The sequence below is a fragment of the Ylistrum balloti genome, unplaced genomic scaffold (genome assembly GCF_031769215.1).
Source record: "Ylistrum balloti isolate Yb309-2 unplaced genomic scaffold, AGI_CSIRO_Ybal_v1 Utg370458, whole genome shotgun sequence".
Lineage (NCBI taxonomy): Eukaryota > Metazoa > Mollusca > Bivalvia > Pectinida > Pectinidae > Ylistrum > Ylistrum balloti.
Genome location: NW_026782303.1, coordinates 477,839 through 493,344, shown reverse-complemented (window position 1 = coordinate 493,344; position 15,506 = coordinate 477,839). Strand labels below are relative to the sequence as shown.

Sequence of the window (15,506 nt, the reverse complement as noted above, 5' to 3'; positions counted from 1 at the left end):
AAGAATACAAATGGGAGACTATTGGTTATTATCCACTTGTATACAGATCAGACAAAACAGATACAGTAAGGAGAAAAGTAGCGATGAAAAAAAAACAAAAAACAAAAAAAGCAAAAAAACAATTAGAATTGGGAATTCAATTATCACAAAGTACTCTAGATATATATACATTTAATTGATATTTCTCAGATTTTTAAGTTTGTAATCATACGGCTCTATGCCAGTCTTGTTATGGAACAATGAATTTTTCCACCCCAAATTAAAATATATGTGACAGATTAATAATGATGTTCTTTTCCAGTACTACTGGTAAAAGTTATTATAACTTATACTTAACCTTACCATTTATGCAGAATTGCTTTGCCTTCCTCAAAGGATGCTTCTTACTAGATATGATCAAAATCCATCCAGTCGTTCATGACTAGTAACAATTTTTAGTAAAGAGCTGATGCACGACTAGATGCTGTACTAGAGCAAAAGAAAATAAAAAACCAAACAAATCAAAACAAACAAAAATAATAAAAGGACAGCTTCCCATAAAGATGTATGGTTGACATTAACATTTTTCCTCTTGTGAATCTACTATTTCTAGCTAGCAACATTCCTCCTTCTCAACCTATTGTAAGGAAAACCACAGAGAAGTCATGGTCGCCATTTTTTTTATCCTGTTGGGAAATATTCCATTTCCTAGATATCTTTGAATTTAATGTTTTATATTCTCTTAGGTGTGTAAAAGGAGCAGGTCGGTGTAGCATCCAGTACTCTCAACATGGAACACAAGCATGAAACACATACATGCATGGAACAATTTGTTCCGTGCATCTCCAGAGCTCAAGTGACATTGCTGTTCCGTGTTAGATATCATGTATAGCAGGACAAATATGAGTAAGGAACTCTCCTGTACTGCTATTGAGAGAAAGTTTAAGAAAGTTTACCATTTCGAGCAAATACTCCTTTTGTTCTTGTACATCATTGAGCTACAGAGAACTTAAGTACTATACACATTATGGAGAGTACCACTGCGTCACAAGACAGAAATATAAACCTGTTCTTGTTCCAGATTGAATATATAAATACCTATAATGACTTGGCTTGTGCTGGGAGCGTAAGAAATCATACAGATATCAATTTTGGAAACCTCTATTCCCCCTATTATTAGGATGAAGGGACATTTCAACCAATTTTCATCTTTAGTTAAAGGAATGAAGTTTTTGTATGCCTAATTGAGTTTTTGTCACTTATTGAGGAACTGGATTTCCTAAAGGAAGAATGTAAGATGTTTCCATTCTTATAAAGGAAAATCTGTAAAAGCAGCTTCGAACTAGAATACTGACAGGTTAGCAATGACCTAGTAATGTATCTTAATATCCCTCAAAATCATCATGAAGCCAGCTGCCCATTCTTGATGTTTAATCATGATCCATTTTGACGTTTGGTCAGCTCAATTCTGATCATCTTTGGTTCATAAAGTCATAACAAAATGATCATCAGTGAAAAGATACAAAAATTTGACCATGACCTTCAGACCTCAACCTTTTATCTTGATCGCATTCTTTAAATCATAGATTATCTCACTTTCTGTCAGTAAGAAAACTTCACTGTTACAAGACAATAGCCAATAATACTCATGGGTTCAAATTTACGTGATTTTCTTTTAAAACGATCAAATGATAAATAAAAATTCAAACACGTATATGTTAGAAGCATAGCTTTTATTTGTAATCTACATTGTGTAACAACTATAAGTAAAAAGCATAAAAATTGAATTTGAACAATATCTAACATGAATATATATTATATAATATAAAGGCAAACTAGTGTGTGTTTGTTATGTATTAGTGTCTTACAGTCTCAGAGAAAACATGGTAAGAGTTATTCCCCTTCTTATACAACAAAGGGCAATAAAATGAAAATTGAGCGCCAGAACTGAAACCAGGATATAACATAAAAAGCCACTTGACATTATCAAGTTTTTTTTTAGATTTTTTCCTTTTCTTTTATTTTCTTATTCATAATTTCATAACTATATTGTCTTGCTGCTTGATAAATGTCATTATAGAAAGCAGAAAATTACTAGTAGTCAAACCTCGTTATCTCAAACCTGTATAACCCGAAGACATGGTTTATTCAAAGTCTTTCGCCAGTCCCTGCCTAACTTTACACAAAACATTTAAACTCACATAAATCAAAAACTTGATTATCTCAAAATTTTCCAATGGTTCCGCCGAGTTTGATATAATGAGGTTTGACTGTACTTTGTAAAAATTTAAACTATGATATTAACAATGAGTACATGACTTTGAAATTCAAAATACATCAAAAATTCTTGACATCTATCAGTTTTTCTTCCACATCAAAATACGTGCATGCAGAATATTCTGCCTGCTGGTGTAGCAGTATAGCCTCAAGTTTTAAAGTGCAGCAAAAAAGAAGTAATGGGTCTTTGTTAAAGGGAGTTTTAAAATTAATTTCAATAAATTTGTTAAATGTTTATTGGAGTAACATGAAGAGGCACATTGTGTCAGAAAATTAATAATGGACGTCTAAATATGGAAGCCAACCTTTCACTTACCCGACTGGAACAATATACACTAAGCACAACTGGTTAATATACTCAACAGCATGGAAAACAAGAAGGAAGAAAGTTTATACATGTATGACTGTAATCGTGAAAGACTGCTCATATAAAAAAAAGTGACAAAATTTACAACTAGTCATAACATATTTCAGAATCACAATTCAAAACAGTAGTATAATGTATTTGGTCCTGAAGGAAGTGAAAGGAATCAATTTGTTTCACTAACTGAAAATTTGCTGCAATATTATATAGTAACTGCCATACTGTAAAGTCATTCATTTTTGTGGTGTTTTTTTTTTCGTTGATTTCCTGAGTACAAATAAAAAAAAAAAATAAACAGTTTAGAATACATTTATATTATCTCACCACAAACGGACTTTATAATTACAATTTATCTACAAAATCAAAAGTCCATGAAGATGTTTTTTATGGAAAACCAGGGAATTTGAGCACAACAAAAATATCTGAATTTACAGTACTGGACAAAAAAAATCTGGATAGCTTATTGAAATCAGACAGGAGTCTGAAGATCCAATTTCAATAATTAACTTTAAAGGCAGAAATTACAACATCTTACTAAAATTGCTTCAATACGTTTTAGATAGCATGATATAAATGAGAAGAATATTGGAGTGATAAAACTACAACACTTATCAGGAATCCAACTAGTTTTGCCACTTTCCTTCTCATTTCTAGCCAAATAAGAATAAAAATGTCGATGTATCTTAATTTTTATCACTATTCACCACATCACCAGTTCTGTAAATTACATAACAGTTTTTGTTCTAAATCTATAAATAAAAATAAAATGTTACTGTATTTATCTGTAAACAAGCCCCTGCCTACAATAAGGTTCCCTTATTCATTTTTGCAGAATAAGCAATTTCGAAATAGTAAGCTGTACGTAATTCACAATTCTAAGCCCTCCACATACTTTAAATACTTAACTTTAACACAAGGGAATGGGGTTTCTTTGAGGATACACATGATAAACACTTTTATGTGAAAGAAAAGTAGCAAATCTTTAGTTTCTACCTGAAATTTAAATCAGAGAACTTACACGTTCAGATTTCTACATCATCAACCAAAAAGCCTTCTACAAAAACTTTAACAATACAAAAAGTAATAAAAATTTGAAATCATATGAGCAAGCAAAATAATACATAAATGTACTAACAAATAATTTACTCCAATATAAGAAGAATATTTTCTTTAACAAAAACCAATGCACTGCACCATGATACAACATCAACTTTTGCAAAATGATTTTTCATAGAATAACCATTTCGTCTTTATTGAAGTTAAAGGTCTGCTGGCTTTAGGTGTACATAGATTAGCATTCACTATCTGATTAGTATTTTATTTTTTCCCAAATAAAAATACAAATTTTCCTGGCTTTTTCACTGACTATCTTCATCATTATTACGTGACTCTAAATGTTGTTTGATGTTTGTGATAACCATTAAAGTCACAGAAATCTGCAGCATTAAGATTGACCACGAAAACACATTTATCTTCCAAGAGACGAATCATCACCATGTCCAGCATGTGTAAAAAGATACAAAAAATCCCTAAGGTTTTAAGTTTCAAATTTACACTTTCTTTTTATTATGGAGTAAATTGAACAAATTGAAATGAAAAATACTAATGAACAATATGCAATTTCATGACAAGATTTTAGCCCTTGACCAAAATTTATATAATACATAATACATACACATATATATTAAAGTTTTGTCGTATGAGCACTTGGTGTCATTGCGCACTACAACCAGAGTAATGGCAGGAGTTGATATATAACCAAATATAAAATCTAACTTCAAATTCTTACTGAAAACTTAAAGACTAGAATTCTATTTAATGTTGCTTTTCTTAAAAAATATAGCATTATTTTGCATCTAAATATGTCATATTTCAAACAGGAACCATAAAGCACAAACATATTTTTTTTCCAATTACCTTGAATATTTTGTTTCGAAATTAATCAAATAAGTCCTTTTAGAACAGGTGATGATTACAGAGGTTGTAGATACATGATCATCAGTTCTAGAACAATCAGCTGTATAAAAAGTTTACATGTCAAGGAATTATGAAGTAGCTAATTAAATGGATTTTCAAATAATTTGTAGTCATCACAAAGAAAACCTCTTAATAAACATCTTCTTTGAAGACTTCATATTACGAAGAATTATCAGTAAAATTTTTATTTAGTCCACTTTTCCCACAAAAGAGAGAGAAAAAAAAATGAAAACACTACAAATTCTGTTTCACAGTAGATACTGAAAGTATCAAGATAAAAAAATTCCTGACCGATAAACAAGGTATTGAAACATTGGTTCTCAATAATTGTTGTTTTTTACCTTGTAATATCATACAGACATAATACATATGAAATCCAGCTTCTTTCATCTTTTAAATTTGCATCCTTGGTTAGAACAGTAGCCAGTCCATTTCTTCGAAACACATTAAATTGAAAACACTCACAATACAACAGATCCTTTATACCTTCAAAAACATTTTATCACCATCTTCTTCAATTCAAGAAATGAGATCTGCATATACAACGTTTTAAGTAAAGGAGATTTTTTTCTCACAAAGTCTGATGGAGGTAAAAAAATTCTTCTTGTCATAGCAGGATGTCATTGGCAATATTAAGTTTATTGGTAGTCATAATTAAGTCCAAATGTATGTTATAGTAAGGCAGATGAAGTTAACCAAGCAAGCACAGTGTGAATGGTTCTGCATCAGGTAGTATTCTTTTATATTCCTACATACAATGCGTGAAATAAAAAGCAAGTCTATACGTCAATATTGTATTCTAAAAGCGTTGCGTAACTTGTACGGTCATCTCCATAATTTGCATTCAAAGTGACCTTGACCGATTTGTTGACATGGTTTTTAAAACTGACGTCTCCCTCCCAGATTCCTGGCTGGCTGCTGGTTAGGTGTGTCCAGTCGCTATCCACAACAATAGCCGCTGCCTGAGCATTTGGAATGCAGACACGGAAATTAGCAACACGTTCTGGACCATTGAGCATATCCTTGTGTAGGCGTGTAGGTGTCCACATGTAGCAACCCTCTTTCCACTGGGCATACTGTTTGGGGAAAGGATGTACCGCCTTCGGAGCATTCTGACAATTGAGGAGGTAATTGTACACACCTGGCAGTTGCTGGCTGGGGTCCTTTACTGGGATGGCATACAGCTGCAGCTTATAGAAGCCAGTCGTGGGGATGGTGACCAGGAAGCTTATCACATTGGATTGCGTCTGGGTGAACACAAAGTCTGGGAAGTCCTTATCCTGATCAACGCTGATCAAGTTAGCAGTGACACGCATTGGATCTGTTCGTGTAAACTGGATCTTTACGTGGTTGACCTCAAGGAGGAGTACAGGGTCATGATGGCTCAGAGTGTTTAATCCATACTCACTGAACTTACTTTGGGCGCCCAGGTAGCCAGGTGGTAGTTTGGGTAGGGGTGTAGTTTTGACATCTTCGTGACATTCTACTAGAAACTGTGCAATGTGGAACAGGGTTTTACCTTCGGTACTTGGATCATTTCCATAAATTTCAAGTCCATATTCACCACGTGTAGGGACAGAACAGGTCACATGGGCGGTATTACCCACAATTCTGTGCATAACATAACAATCTAATTCAGCATCATCAGTACATGAGATGTGTTTGAGTTTGGCCATAAATTGCATCTGTTTTGGGATGCGGATCTGCAGCTCAACCTTGCCCTCTCTGGCGACGATATTTGCAGATTGTTGGTAAGTTGCCAAACCATATTTAAAGAAAGCAGAGCCAGGACCCCAGTGAAGTGAGGCACATGGTGGGAAAGGTTGGGGAGGAGGACAAGCAACATCTTCCTGCACAATTTTGTATTCACAAACCTGTGCATAAACATTATCCAAGTTTTCTGGTGTATCCTCCTTGGCATATATGTACAAAATGTAGGAGCCTCTCTCTGGCAGACGGAGGCGGAATGATCCTATTCCACCAACACTTTCGTGCATGCCGTACCTATTCAGTTTCATGCCCTGATACTCTTCCTCAGAGTTTTCATATTGAATAGTGAAGTTGAAGGCCACGACAAGCTTGTGTGCTGGGTAGCGCAGTCGTACATTAATTTCCCCTCTGCCGTAAATAACAGCAGTTCTATGACTGACAAACTCCAGTCCATATTTGAAGAACTGTGGCTTCATGTGAGGCATGTTCTCAAATTCCTCAAGACTGACAGGCCTATCAAGTAATTGCCATTTCGGGTCATCAGGGAAGTGAGTATAAATGAGCTGATGTGGGTCAGGCAGGAAGAAATATTCATCCAATTGGTAGTGGAACTCTTCAACCTGGGCCTGTTTACCAATGATACGCCGTGCTGCCCAATGAGCATCAAGTAAACACCACGTTCCGTAGATGTAGACGGCAGTCCAAGAATGCTGATTAGAGCCCGGCATAAACTTCTGTCCCGGGCGGTAGTCAGCTCCTTTGGCGTAACCGCTGATGATCTTTGAGTGCAGACCGGCATAACTGGAAGAAAACAATTGAAGTATTTGATATAGGATCTACACAATGCATTTAACATTTCATGCATGTATGCAATGATATTTTGATCCAACTTCCTATGCATGCTGGTAAAATTGAGCTTACTGCTAGATGGATAATGTGTTATCTCTACAAACTACACTTGGACATTACAAACTTAAATGTGATTACGAAGTTTACAAAGAAATATTCTAAAGATGAAATATGTTTAATTATAAATATTTAACTGACATACTTGCACATAGTATCAAACACCATGGCATATGTTGTCTTTCCAGTCTTTAGACCCATCAACACCTCTTCTGGACTTCCTTTTTCGACATTGCTGAAATCTATTTCTGTCAGGTTTTTGGTGGCTAGCCAACGGAAGATCACCCTGAAAAACATTAAAATGACACAGAATATTAACATCAATCTGCAGATGCACCACAAACTTTTCTACTTCCCTTCTCAAAGCCTCTTGGAAAACTGTCTGACCTTACAACAAGTAAGATCAAATCAGATGGATAAACTGTTCAAAAGTAACATCAACTTTAATCTGACAATGAAAGAAAAATATGACAGAACAGATGTGTCAGTGCAACATGAATATCTTCAATGAGAAGTAATAAATTTTTAAGAATTATATTTTGGGGTTTTAGATTTTGTAAGGTCTACTCAATACTTTATGTGGGAATGTTAGGGTTTGGTTGACCAAAGCTGAAGGGTACAGCCCACTTTGTGCAGACACAGTGTCACATTTCCATTAGATGTTTCCATTTAGCTCTGAGAAAATCAGATAATGAGCATAAACTGATAACTTTTTAAAAAAAAAAAATTCAAAATTTAAGGGTCATGAGTGTGGGACTGAAACCAAATAAGAACACAATGACCTACATTGCTTCAATATATAACTACACAACAAATTTCAGTTCAATATCTGTATCTGTCTAGAAGGCAATGAGCTTAAACCAAATTATGATGGAATGACAGGCTAGGGAACATTATATGCCCTGCTTTATCCTCGTTGGAGCCATTGTTTTTTAAATCTGAATCAATATATACCAGTACTTACAAACTGGTATCATATCATGCCTTTCACAGTCTGCTTTAGAGCTGGCTACCTCAATCAGACATGTGTAATAGTAGCTTTAAGTTCATATCTCAGCTGTGCTTCCTTGCAAGACAATATCCACAGATTTTCTAACTCATGAAATAATGTTCTTTGTCTAACAGAAGAAATTCTATGATCGTTTACATAATATTTTCTATTTTGCTTGATTTTGTGATTCCTCACCTGACTTTTTCTATCTCATTTGTGATATTCTTGGAGTAGATCAAATCCCACACCAGGTCTCTGAATGTTGGATGTTCACACTTCGATACCTAGATAACAAGAAGAAATGGAGTTTAGGGAATAATGCATTAGCGAAAGTAAGTAAGGTACTAGGTTTGGTTGATGGATTTATCATTACATGAACAGCCAGTCATTTTGAGGCAGTGTTTCTTTGAAGAAGCTGGTGACTATCTTCCTGAAAAACATAAGGGAGCTCATTCATGCCATACAGAGCAGTTAGGGTGAAGTGTCTTGATAAAGGACATAACCAAGAGCACAACAGATCACAGATCAGTCCAGTTCTTGAGAAACAAGAACTGCAATGGGCAAGGGGCATTAAACCACGCACCTAAGATTTTTATCTAAGGTTACATAGGCAGAATGCTCTACAAAAAGAAATATCACTGTTCTTCCCTCCCCTAGGTACTTACATCTTTTACAGATCAAATTCTATACTTTGTAATAATTTCTGTTATACAAATATTAAAGCATCTATTGTATAGTAAGACTTCAGGTGTCAACACTTATTCTCTGACTGAAATTAAAAGTAGGCTCTTACAGGATACTAAAATAGTACATCTGTATAGGCCCCTCAACTCAGAATTGGCCCCATTTATAATGAGAAAGTCTCTTAGCTGATCAATATGATGGTGGTATCAACACTCAATTAAAAGTATTTCTCCTTACTGAAGTTGGAAGTATTTTTACTATTCTTGTTGACAATTATTTGCTTTTTTTTTAAATGAATCATTTGTTTCATAAGTGCTTTACCAAGAAGATTCAATAAAACACGCCTGATAAAATAAAAAAATGAAGATAGATCTATGACAATATAGAGTTAAATAAATAACCTCTCAAGGCAATATCAAGATATACTGGTAATTCCTCCAATAGTCACGCTATTTATCATCAAGACTAGATGGAATCTCATACCTGTATGGCGTGATCGTCAACAGTATGTAACACCTGGCGATCAATATTTTCCAGGCTTGGCTTCTGCTGCGCTGGGGCTGTGTGTGTGTGTGTGTGTGTGTGTGTGTGTGTGTGTGTGTGTGTGTGTGTGTGTGTGTGTGTGTGTGTGTGTGTGTGTGTGTGTGTGTGTGTGTGTGTGTGTGTGTGTGTGTGTGTGTGTGTGTGTGTGTGTGTGTGTGTGTGTGTGTGTGTGTGTGTGTGTGTGTGTGTGTGTGTGTGTGTGTGTGTGTGTGTGTGTGTGTGTGTGTGTGTGTGCAGGGGCTGGAGGTGGCCCCTCTTCTGTCTCCATCTTGACTGGGATCAACTTGAACTCCTGGGGTGCAGAAGGTGGCTGCTGACCGACCGAACGCTTCTCAACCTAAAGCAGAGGTAAACATAGCTATAGAAATAATATTGGAATTTTGAAATAACGGTAGCTCATATTCATACATAGCATAGTACAATTGCGTTGGCGATATAAAACATACTATGTTGGAAATATATCATCTACAAAAAGCTATTTCACTGTATAGATATATCCACATATGACTTTGCCAATTTTTTCCCATACAACTACATCATTAAAGTTCACAGATCAAGAAACGGTGACCATATTTATTACATGCTTCATAAAAGTTATCTCCCTTGTGATGTAAATTAAATCAACGTATTCTATTCCACATTCCTATTGTAATGTTGATGGTATATATAGCACATATGTACAGATGCATCATTATTGTATATTGTTTCCAAGCAAAATTCATATGACAACTTTCAAAATTTACCATCATTTGTGTGAATACATTAACTTTCATAACTGAATTAAACAATTACCATGAATTCTGATATGTCCTAGGCTCAGTTATAACCAGAACAATGACATTAAGCCCCATCAATCAATCATAAATTCTGATCTTGGATTTAGTTTTCAAATCATGATATAAATTATAAACAAAGTGTATGATGTGCTGGCCGTACATATGTCAATAAGCAAGAAGTCATATATTTGCATTAAATCATTGATATCTAAAGACCCCGACTCCAGATTGTCTTTTACCCATGGATAAACCAAGTAATGCAGATTAAATGTAATCACAAATAAGTTGAAGATTACGTATATGATAAAATAATTTATAATACTTAATGTCAGATTTGTACTATACTTAATTTAGGATTTCAGCATCAATGTTTTATAGAAAAATCTCAAAAACCATTCAGAAATATTTAGGTATATGCATTGTAATATGATAGTCTTAAAATCAATACTAAGTCAATAAAACTTACCTCAATTGGCTGGCTGGGGGGAATGTGGATGACCGCCTTTTGCTGAGTTGGGGGTAGAATAACATTGCCAGTGCCTGGAGTGAAGGCAGCCTGACCCCCAGGCTGAGCCTGACCATGAGTTTGGGACATTCCGGGGTAGTGGCCCTGCTGACGACTGTCGGGGACAGTGCCGTAAAGATATTGCTGTTGCAAAAGTTCAGGTGGTGGGGCAGGTAAGCTGTCCAGGTCAATCTCGTTCTGACCACCACCCATGTTCATATCGGACACATTCTGGGCAAGCTGTAAAAGTTAATCAAATAAAGTTTACCATAAAAAATCTATAAAATCCAGACACTGTTCAAACTTTTACACCAACTTTTACAAAAATACATCAAAATAAGTTTATATTGTATATTGTTACCACACATTCATATCAATTCTACCAGCTATAAATCCTTCAAAATATTTTTTAACATTTTTGTCTGGATAAAATTACAAGGTCAAGGCTTCATCATGTGATATTGTGATTGGACAAGTTAACCAGACTTAAATATCAGGATGTGTAGACAAGGATGGCTAAGACATAGCTTCCTTTGTAAGTTTATCTAGTGTCAACAGAGTAAGTCAAGCCTCTGACAATAAAACACTTTGGTGTTATAAAAGCCCTCAATACAGTGATCCCATTAAACAAATCTGCATCTTAAACTCCTACTTTGTATATCATCTACTTACAGGATATTAAATTACCATATGTAACATATTTACCCCTAAGATTTAAATCTATTCTTCAGATATTCAATAAAATGATTTTAATGAACTTTAACAGCCCAATCATATATTTTTTCTAAAATGGACCAAAATTATTACTGAAGTAAATACCTTTAAATATAGGCATTATGTAGTATATGGCCATCAACAATCTCTCTGACCTTTGTAAAGTTATCACATGGGACATAACATTTATTCCGACCACACAAACAAAACTGGGACATAGACAAAATCCTGGTTATACCTGGTTTGGATTGACGTATGACAGAGTTGCTTGGTGAGCGTTGGGAACTTCACGCCTCTGTGGAGCTTCCTGGTAAAAAGCTGTGGCTTGTTCTTCTGGTTGTGCATAGTGTACAAAGTACTGACAGATGTGAGTGTATGTGTCACCATCCTTTGATGGATCATTCCCATAGATTTCCAGGCCATATTCACCTTGTCTTGGCAAAGTGGCGGTGACATGGATCTGATCTCCCATATCAGTCTCAGAAATACACCTCTCTAGAGCCTCATCGCCCATACCAGGATGGCGCAGTTTGCAAAGAATAAAGGTTGGCCTTGTCTTTTTGAAGCTGAAGGCAACATTCCCGTCAGTGGTTGATATGACAGCATCTTTCTGGCTAGGAACAAGGCCCAGCTGGCTAACAGGTACACCCGGGCCCCAGTTACTGTCTGAACAGTTGGGCAGAGGGTTTGCATCAAACGCTGCAGTGTCACTTATGACCTTATATTCTGCTGATGCTGTGAAGACATTCTTCACGCCAATATCACCTGTCAGGAGCTGTGCAAAGATGGTCAGGTAAAAACTACCAGCCTTAGGTGCTCGGAGGACAAAGGTAGCCTGGTTGTTTTGGGTTTCTTGCAGAGCATAATTCTTCAGCTTTTGACCATTGTACATTTCATCTCCATTTTCAGCCATGGTAATTTTGTATGTGAAATTGGTGGGCTTAACAAATCCGCAGGTGATGGCAATTTTACCATTCTGCGTATTCACAACTCCTTTCTGATGTGACATAAAAAACATGCCACACTTAAAGAAGTATGATTTAACTAAGGGAAGGTCCTCAAACTGAGCCAGAGTGAGGCTTTGTGAAAGAAGTTGCCAGCGTTCCCTCTGTGCCCAGTGGCTGTAGATCAGTTGTTCTGGGTCAGTCATGAAGTAAAAGTCATCATATTCATAGACCTGAGGGTAAATAAATATACCATGTTATCTAGATGAATATCATGAAATAGAGAACTTTTCATGCACTGAGAAAAGCAAAAATATCTAAGCACAATGAAAACATACCAAAGGGAGATAAGAATGGAAATTTCAGAAATATATCCTGCATATTTCATGTTCAAGTTCCATCCTTTACTGGTATCAAAAATCCAGATAATTTAATAAGGGTTTCCTTGGGCTGAAATACTTCTGAAAACCAGTTTAGGGTGAGATGTAACTATAAAGATATGACATTAACACTTAAATTTTTCAGATACATGCATAATCAACACTTACCAAATTTTCTTGTGCATTTCTCTCCGAAATGAGATAGCGTGTGGCCCAGTGAGAATCGACAAGGTACCAATTTCCATCAATGAAGCAAGCATTCCAACTATGGTTATATTCGGCCCCCTTAAACTTATCGCCTGGGTGATAGTCTAATCCCTTGGCGTATCCAGTCAGCACAGCACAGTACAAGCCAGCATACCTGTATCAGCAAGAGAGGTAATCATTTAACAAAGGGAGGTAACATGTTTGCAGTATTATGTGAACGGTACACATACAATGCATAACCATACAATCTTAATTTGTCAAGTGATGCAAAGAAAAAAGTTAAAAAGGGTCAAGACCGCTCTTAAGCCTTAAAGACTTTGTCTTATGTCTTATGTTTGGCAAAAATATTTTACATTTTACATGATTGAACTGAAATAATTAACATTTTTTCATTTCTATTGTTTTCTTTTCTTTATCGCAAACATTTAATCATTTTGCACTGATAAATGTTGTTTTCTAGAAAAACTACCATTTAAAACATTTTTAATTCCTTACCCACACATGGTCTCAAAGATCCTGGCATATGTGCCCTTCTTGTTTTTGAAGGAGAGAAGAACCTCCTCTGGTGAACCCTTGGCAGGATAGGGAACATCCTTGAAGTTCAATGTATGCATATTCCTGCAGGTCATCCATCGGAAGATAACTCTACAAATACCAACAGTAATCAACTTTTTATAAATCCGTTTGTTATCCTTAAAAAGTAATGGTAGTATTACAGTGACATAATAGTAACAAAAAATTTCATAGTGTTTTTCTATAATCTTTAAAACATCCAATTACTGTACATTTGTTTAATTTTGCAAGGCAAAACATTTCATGGTTATCCCTTTAAAGGCTAGATCACGGGTAGCTAATTTTGAACTTTTCAGTCAATTCATATCAATGTATACAGGCACAACAGAACACTTGCTGGGTATTTAATTTGACATTATCTTTATTGACCACGAATACAGAGAAATTAATTTCCTCATGAATATTACTAACTGTAAAGTAATTCCTGCATTTTATATAATCTCTTCCTTTGTTTTAAAACACCCCTCAACTTTTTTTCTTTATATGATCGTAGAATGTAGATTCTTAACTCTCTCAAATTTTTATCGTATATCAAAAGTGATTTTTTTTCTTTTATTGTTTAATGTTTTGTAATGTACATGGCACAGCTTAAAACAATTTCAATAAATTTGCTTGAAGTAGGGTAGTTGAAAAAATGTCATGGCGGTCCTGGGATTTCTACACACTGAAGTAACATCCCTCAGCTTACAAACGCTGCCATGCCTCAGTTGTATGGTGCTTACCACAAAAAGGTTAGAGCTTACACAATTTTATTACATGACTGCCATTGCTACGATCTTTTTATCACACATCAGATAATTAGAGACATGTTTGAAGATCTTTGATGAGTCTCTCATCTCAAGATGTACAACATATCTACGTAACGTTTGAAATTCCTTGTCTTTTATTTGTATTATATCATGTATTCATGTATATAGGAAACTATACACATGTATATTGAAATTTTAAAAGTTCTCAAATCTTAATAAAATATTTTGAAAGTAAAAGTTGAATCTCGGGTATATTTCTGTCTGAAATAATATTCTAATAATTTTTGTTAAGCTTACAATAAATACAAATATTAAACAGAATTAAATCATAAAATAAGCATTAAGATGACATGATGAAATCCTAAGTTCCCAATAAATTCTGGAAAAACAAAAGAAATTGGTTGAAAATACAATATCCCCTAGAAAACAAAAGTAAACCCTTCATGCTCAGATTTAGATTTGACAGACAAACAAAGAGGAGTGAATGTTAAACATGTTATCCTAGTTCTATCAGAGAAGCCAACGGTGATTTCAACGAATCACAAAAGAAACAACTCAAATGCAGAATCAGAGAATTTTGACATGTTTCAAACCTAAGGTATGAGTGGGTACCACCACATGGCCAACATGTAAACATTGCCTACGGTTTCCAATGATTCTTTCTATAACTGTTATCTAGCTATGTAAACAGTTTGATGGCTGTTTCAGGTCACAAACACCCAACTGGCCCAGTTACATTTTCTAACTAATCTTCATCAGCCAGAAGATTTTTGGAGTGCTCTGTTGAACCTGTGGCCCAATTCTATTAGAGAGTAAGTTAGATTTTATTATATAAGATATGTACATGCATCACTTGATAAAACACAGATGTTCTGTCTATCAGAAGAGATACATTATACATAAACAAATTTTATCTTATCTGATTCTCAACTCTATGTAATTATGATGACCCTATACTTCTCAGATTACATAACATACATTTCACTGACCTTTGACCTTTCTTTGCTGATATTGATTTTAATGTGCATTGCATAGCTTGAATTATGTTGCTGTTGAACTATCTTTTACATGTAACTTCATCTCCAATTAAAATATTCATTTTTAATTCATCAATGAAACCATTATCTTCATATGAGAATCTCTTGATAATGTCATCGCCATCAAAATCTCCATATCCCATCTACACTTTCATTTTTTCCTCTTTGTTGCTTAGCAAATCATCAAAGA

At 35.0% G+C, this 15,506-nt stretch overlaps 1 protein-coding gene across 1 annotated transcript in view; it reads right to left on the bottom strand.

Annotated features, from left to right (window-relative positions):
- Positions 1–1,695: 1,695 nt before the first annotated feature.
- LOC132555185 (uncharacterized) overlaps positions 1,696–15,506 on the bottom strand; it is a 50,453-nt gene continuing 36,642 nt past the window's right edge. Inside the window, exons 4-12 of the mRNA XM_060219539.1 lie at positions 13,453–13,602; positions 12,919–13,111; positions 11,665–12,603; positions 10,674–10,952; positions 9,666–9,768; positions 9,372–9,451; positions 8,400–8,488; positions 7,359–7,499; positions 1,696–7,108 (exon numbers count right to left, since the gene is read on the bottom strand). Of these exons, the coding sequence (XP_060075522.1) occupies positions 5,377–7,108; positions 7,359–7,499; positions 8,400–8,488; positions 9,372–9,451; positions 9,666–9,768; positions 10,674–10,952; positions 11,665–12,603; positions 12,919–13,111; positions 13,453–13,602 (3,706 nt within the window). The 3' untranslated portion in view covers positions 1,696–5,376. The remainder of the gene's footprint in view (positions 7,109–7,358; positions 7,500–8,399; positions 8,489–9,371; positions 9,452–9,665; positions 9,769–10,673; positions 10,953–11,664; positions 12,604–12,918; positions 13,112–13,452; positions 13,603–15,506) is intronic.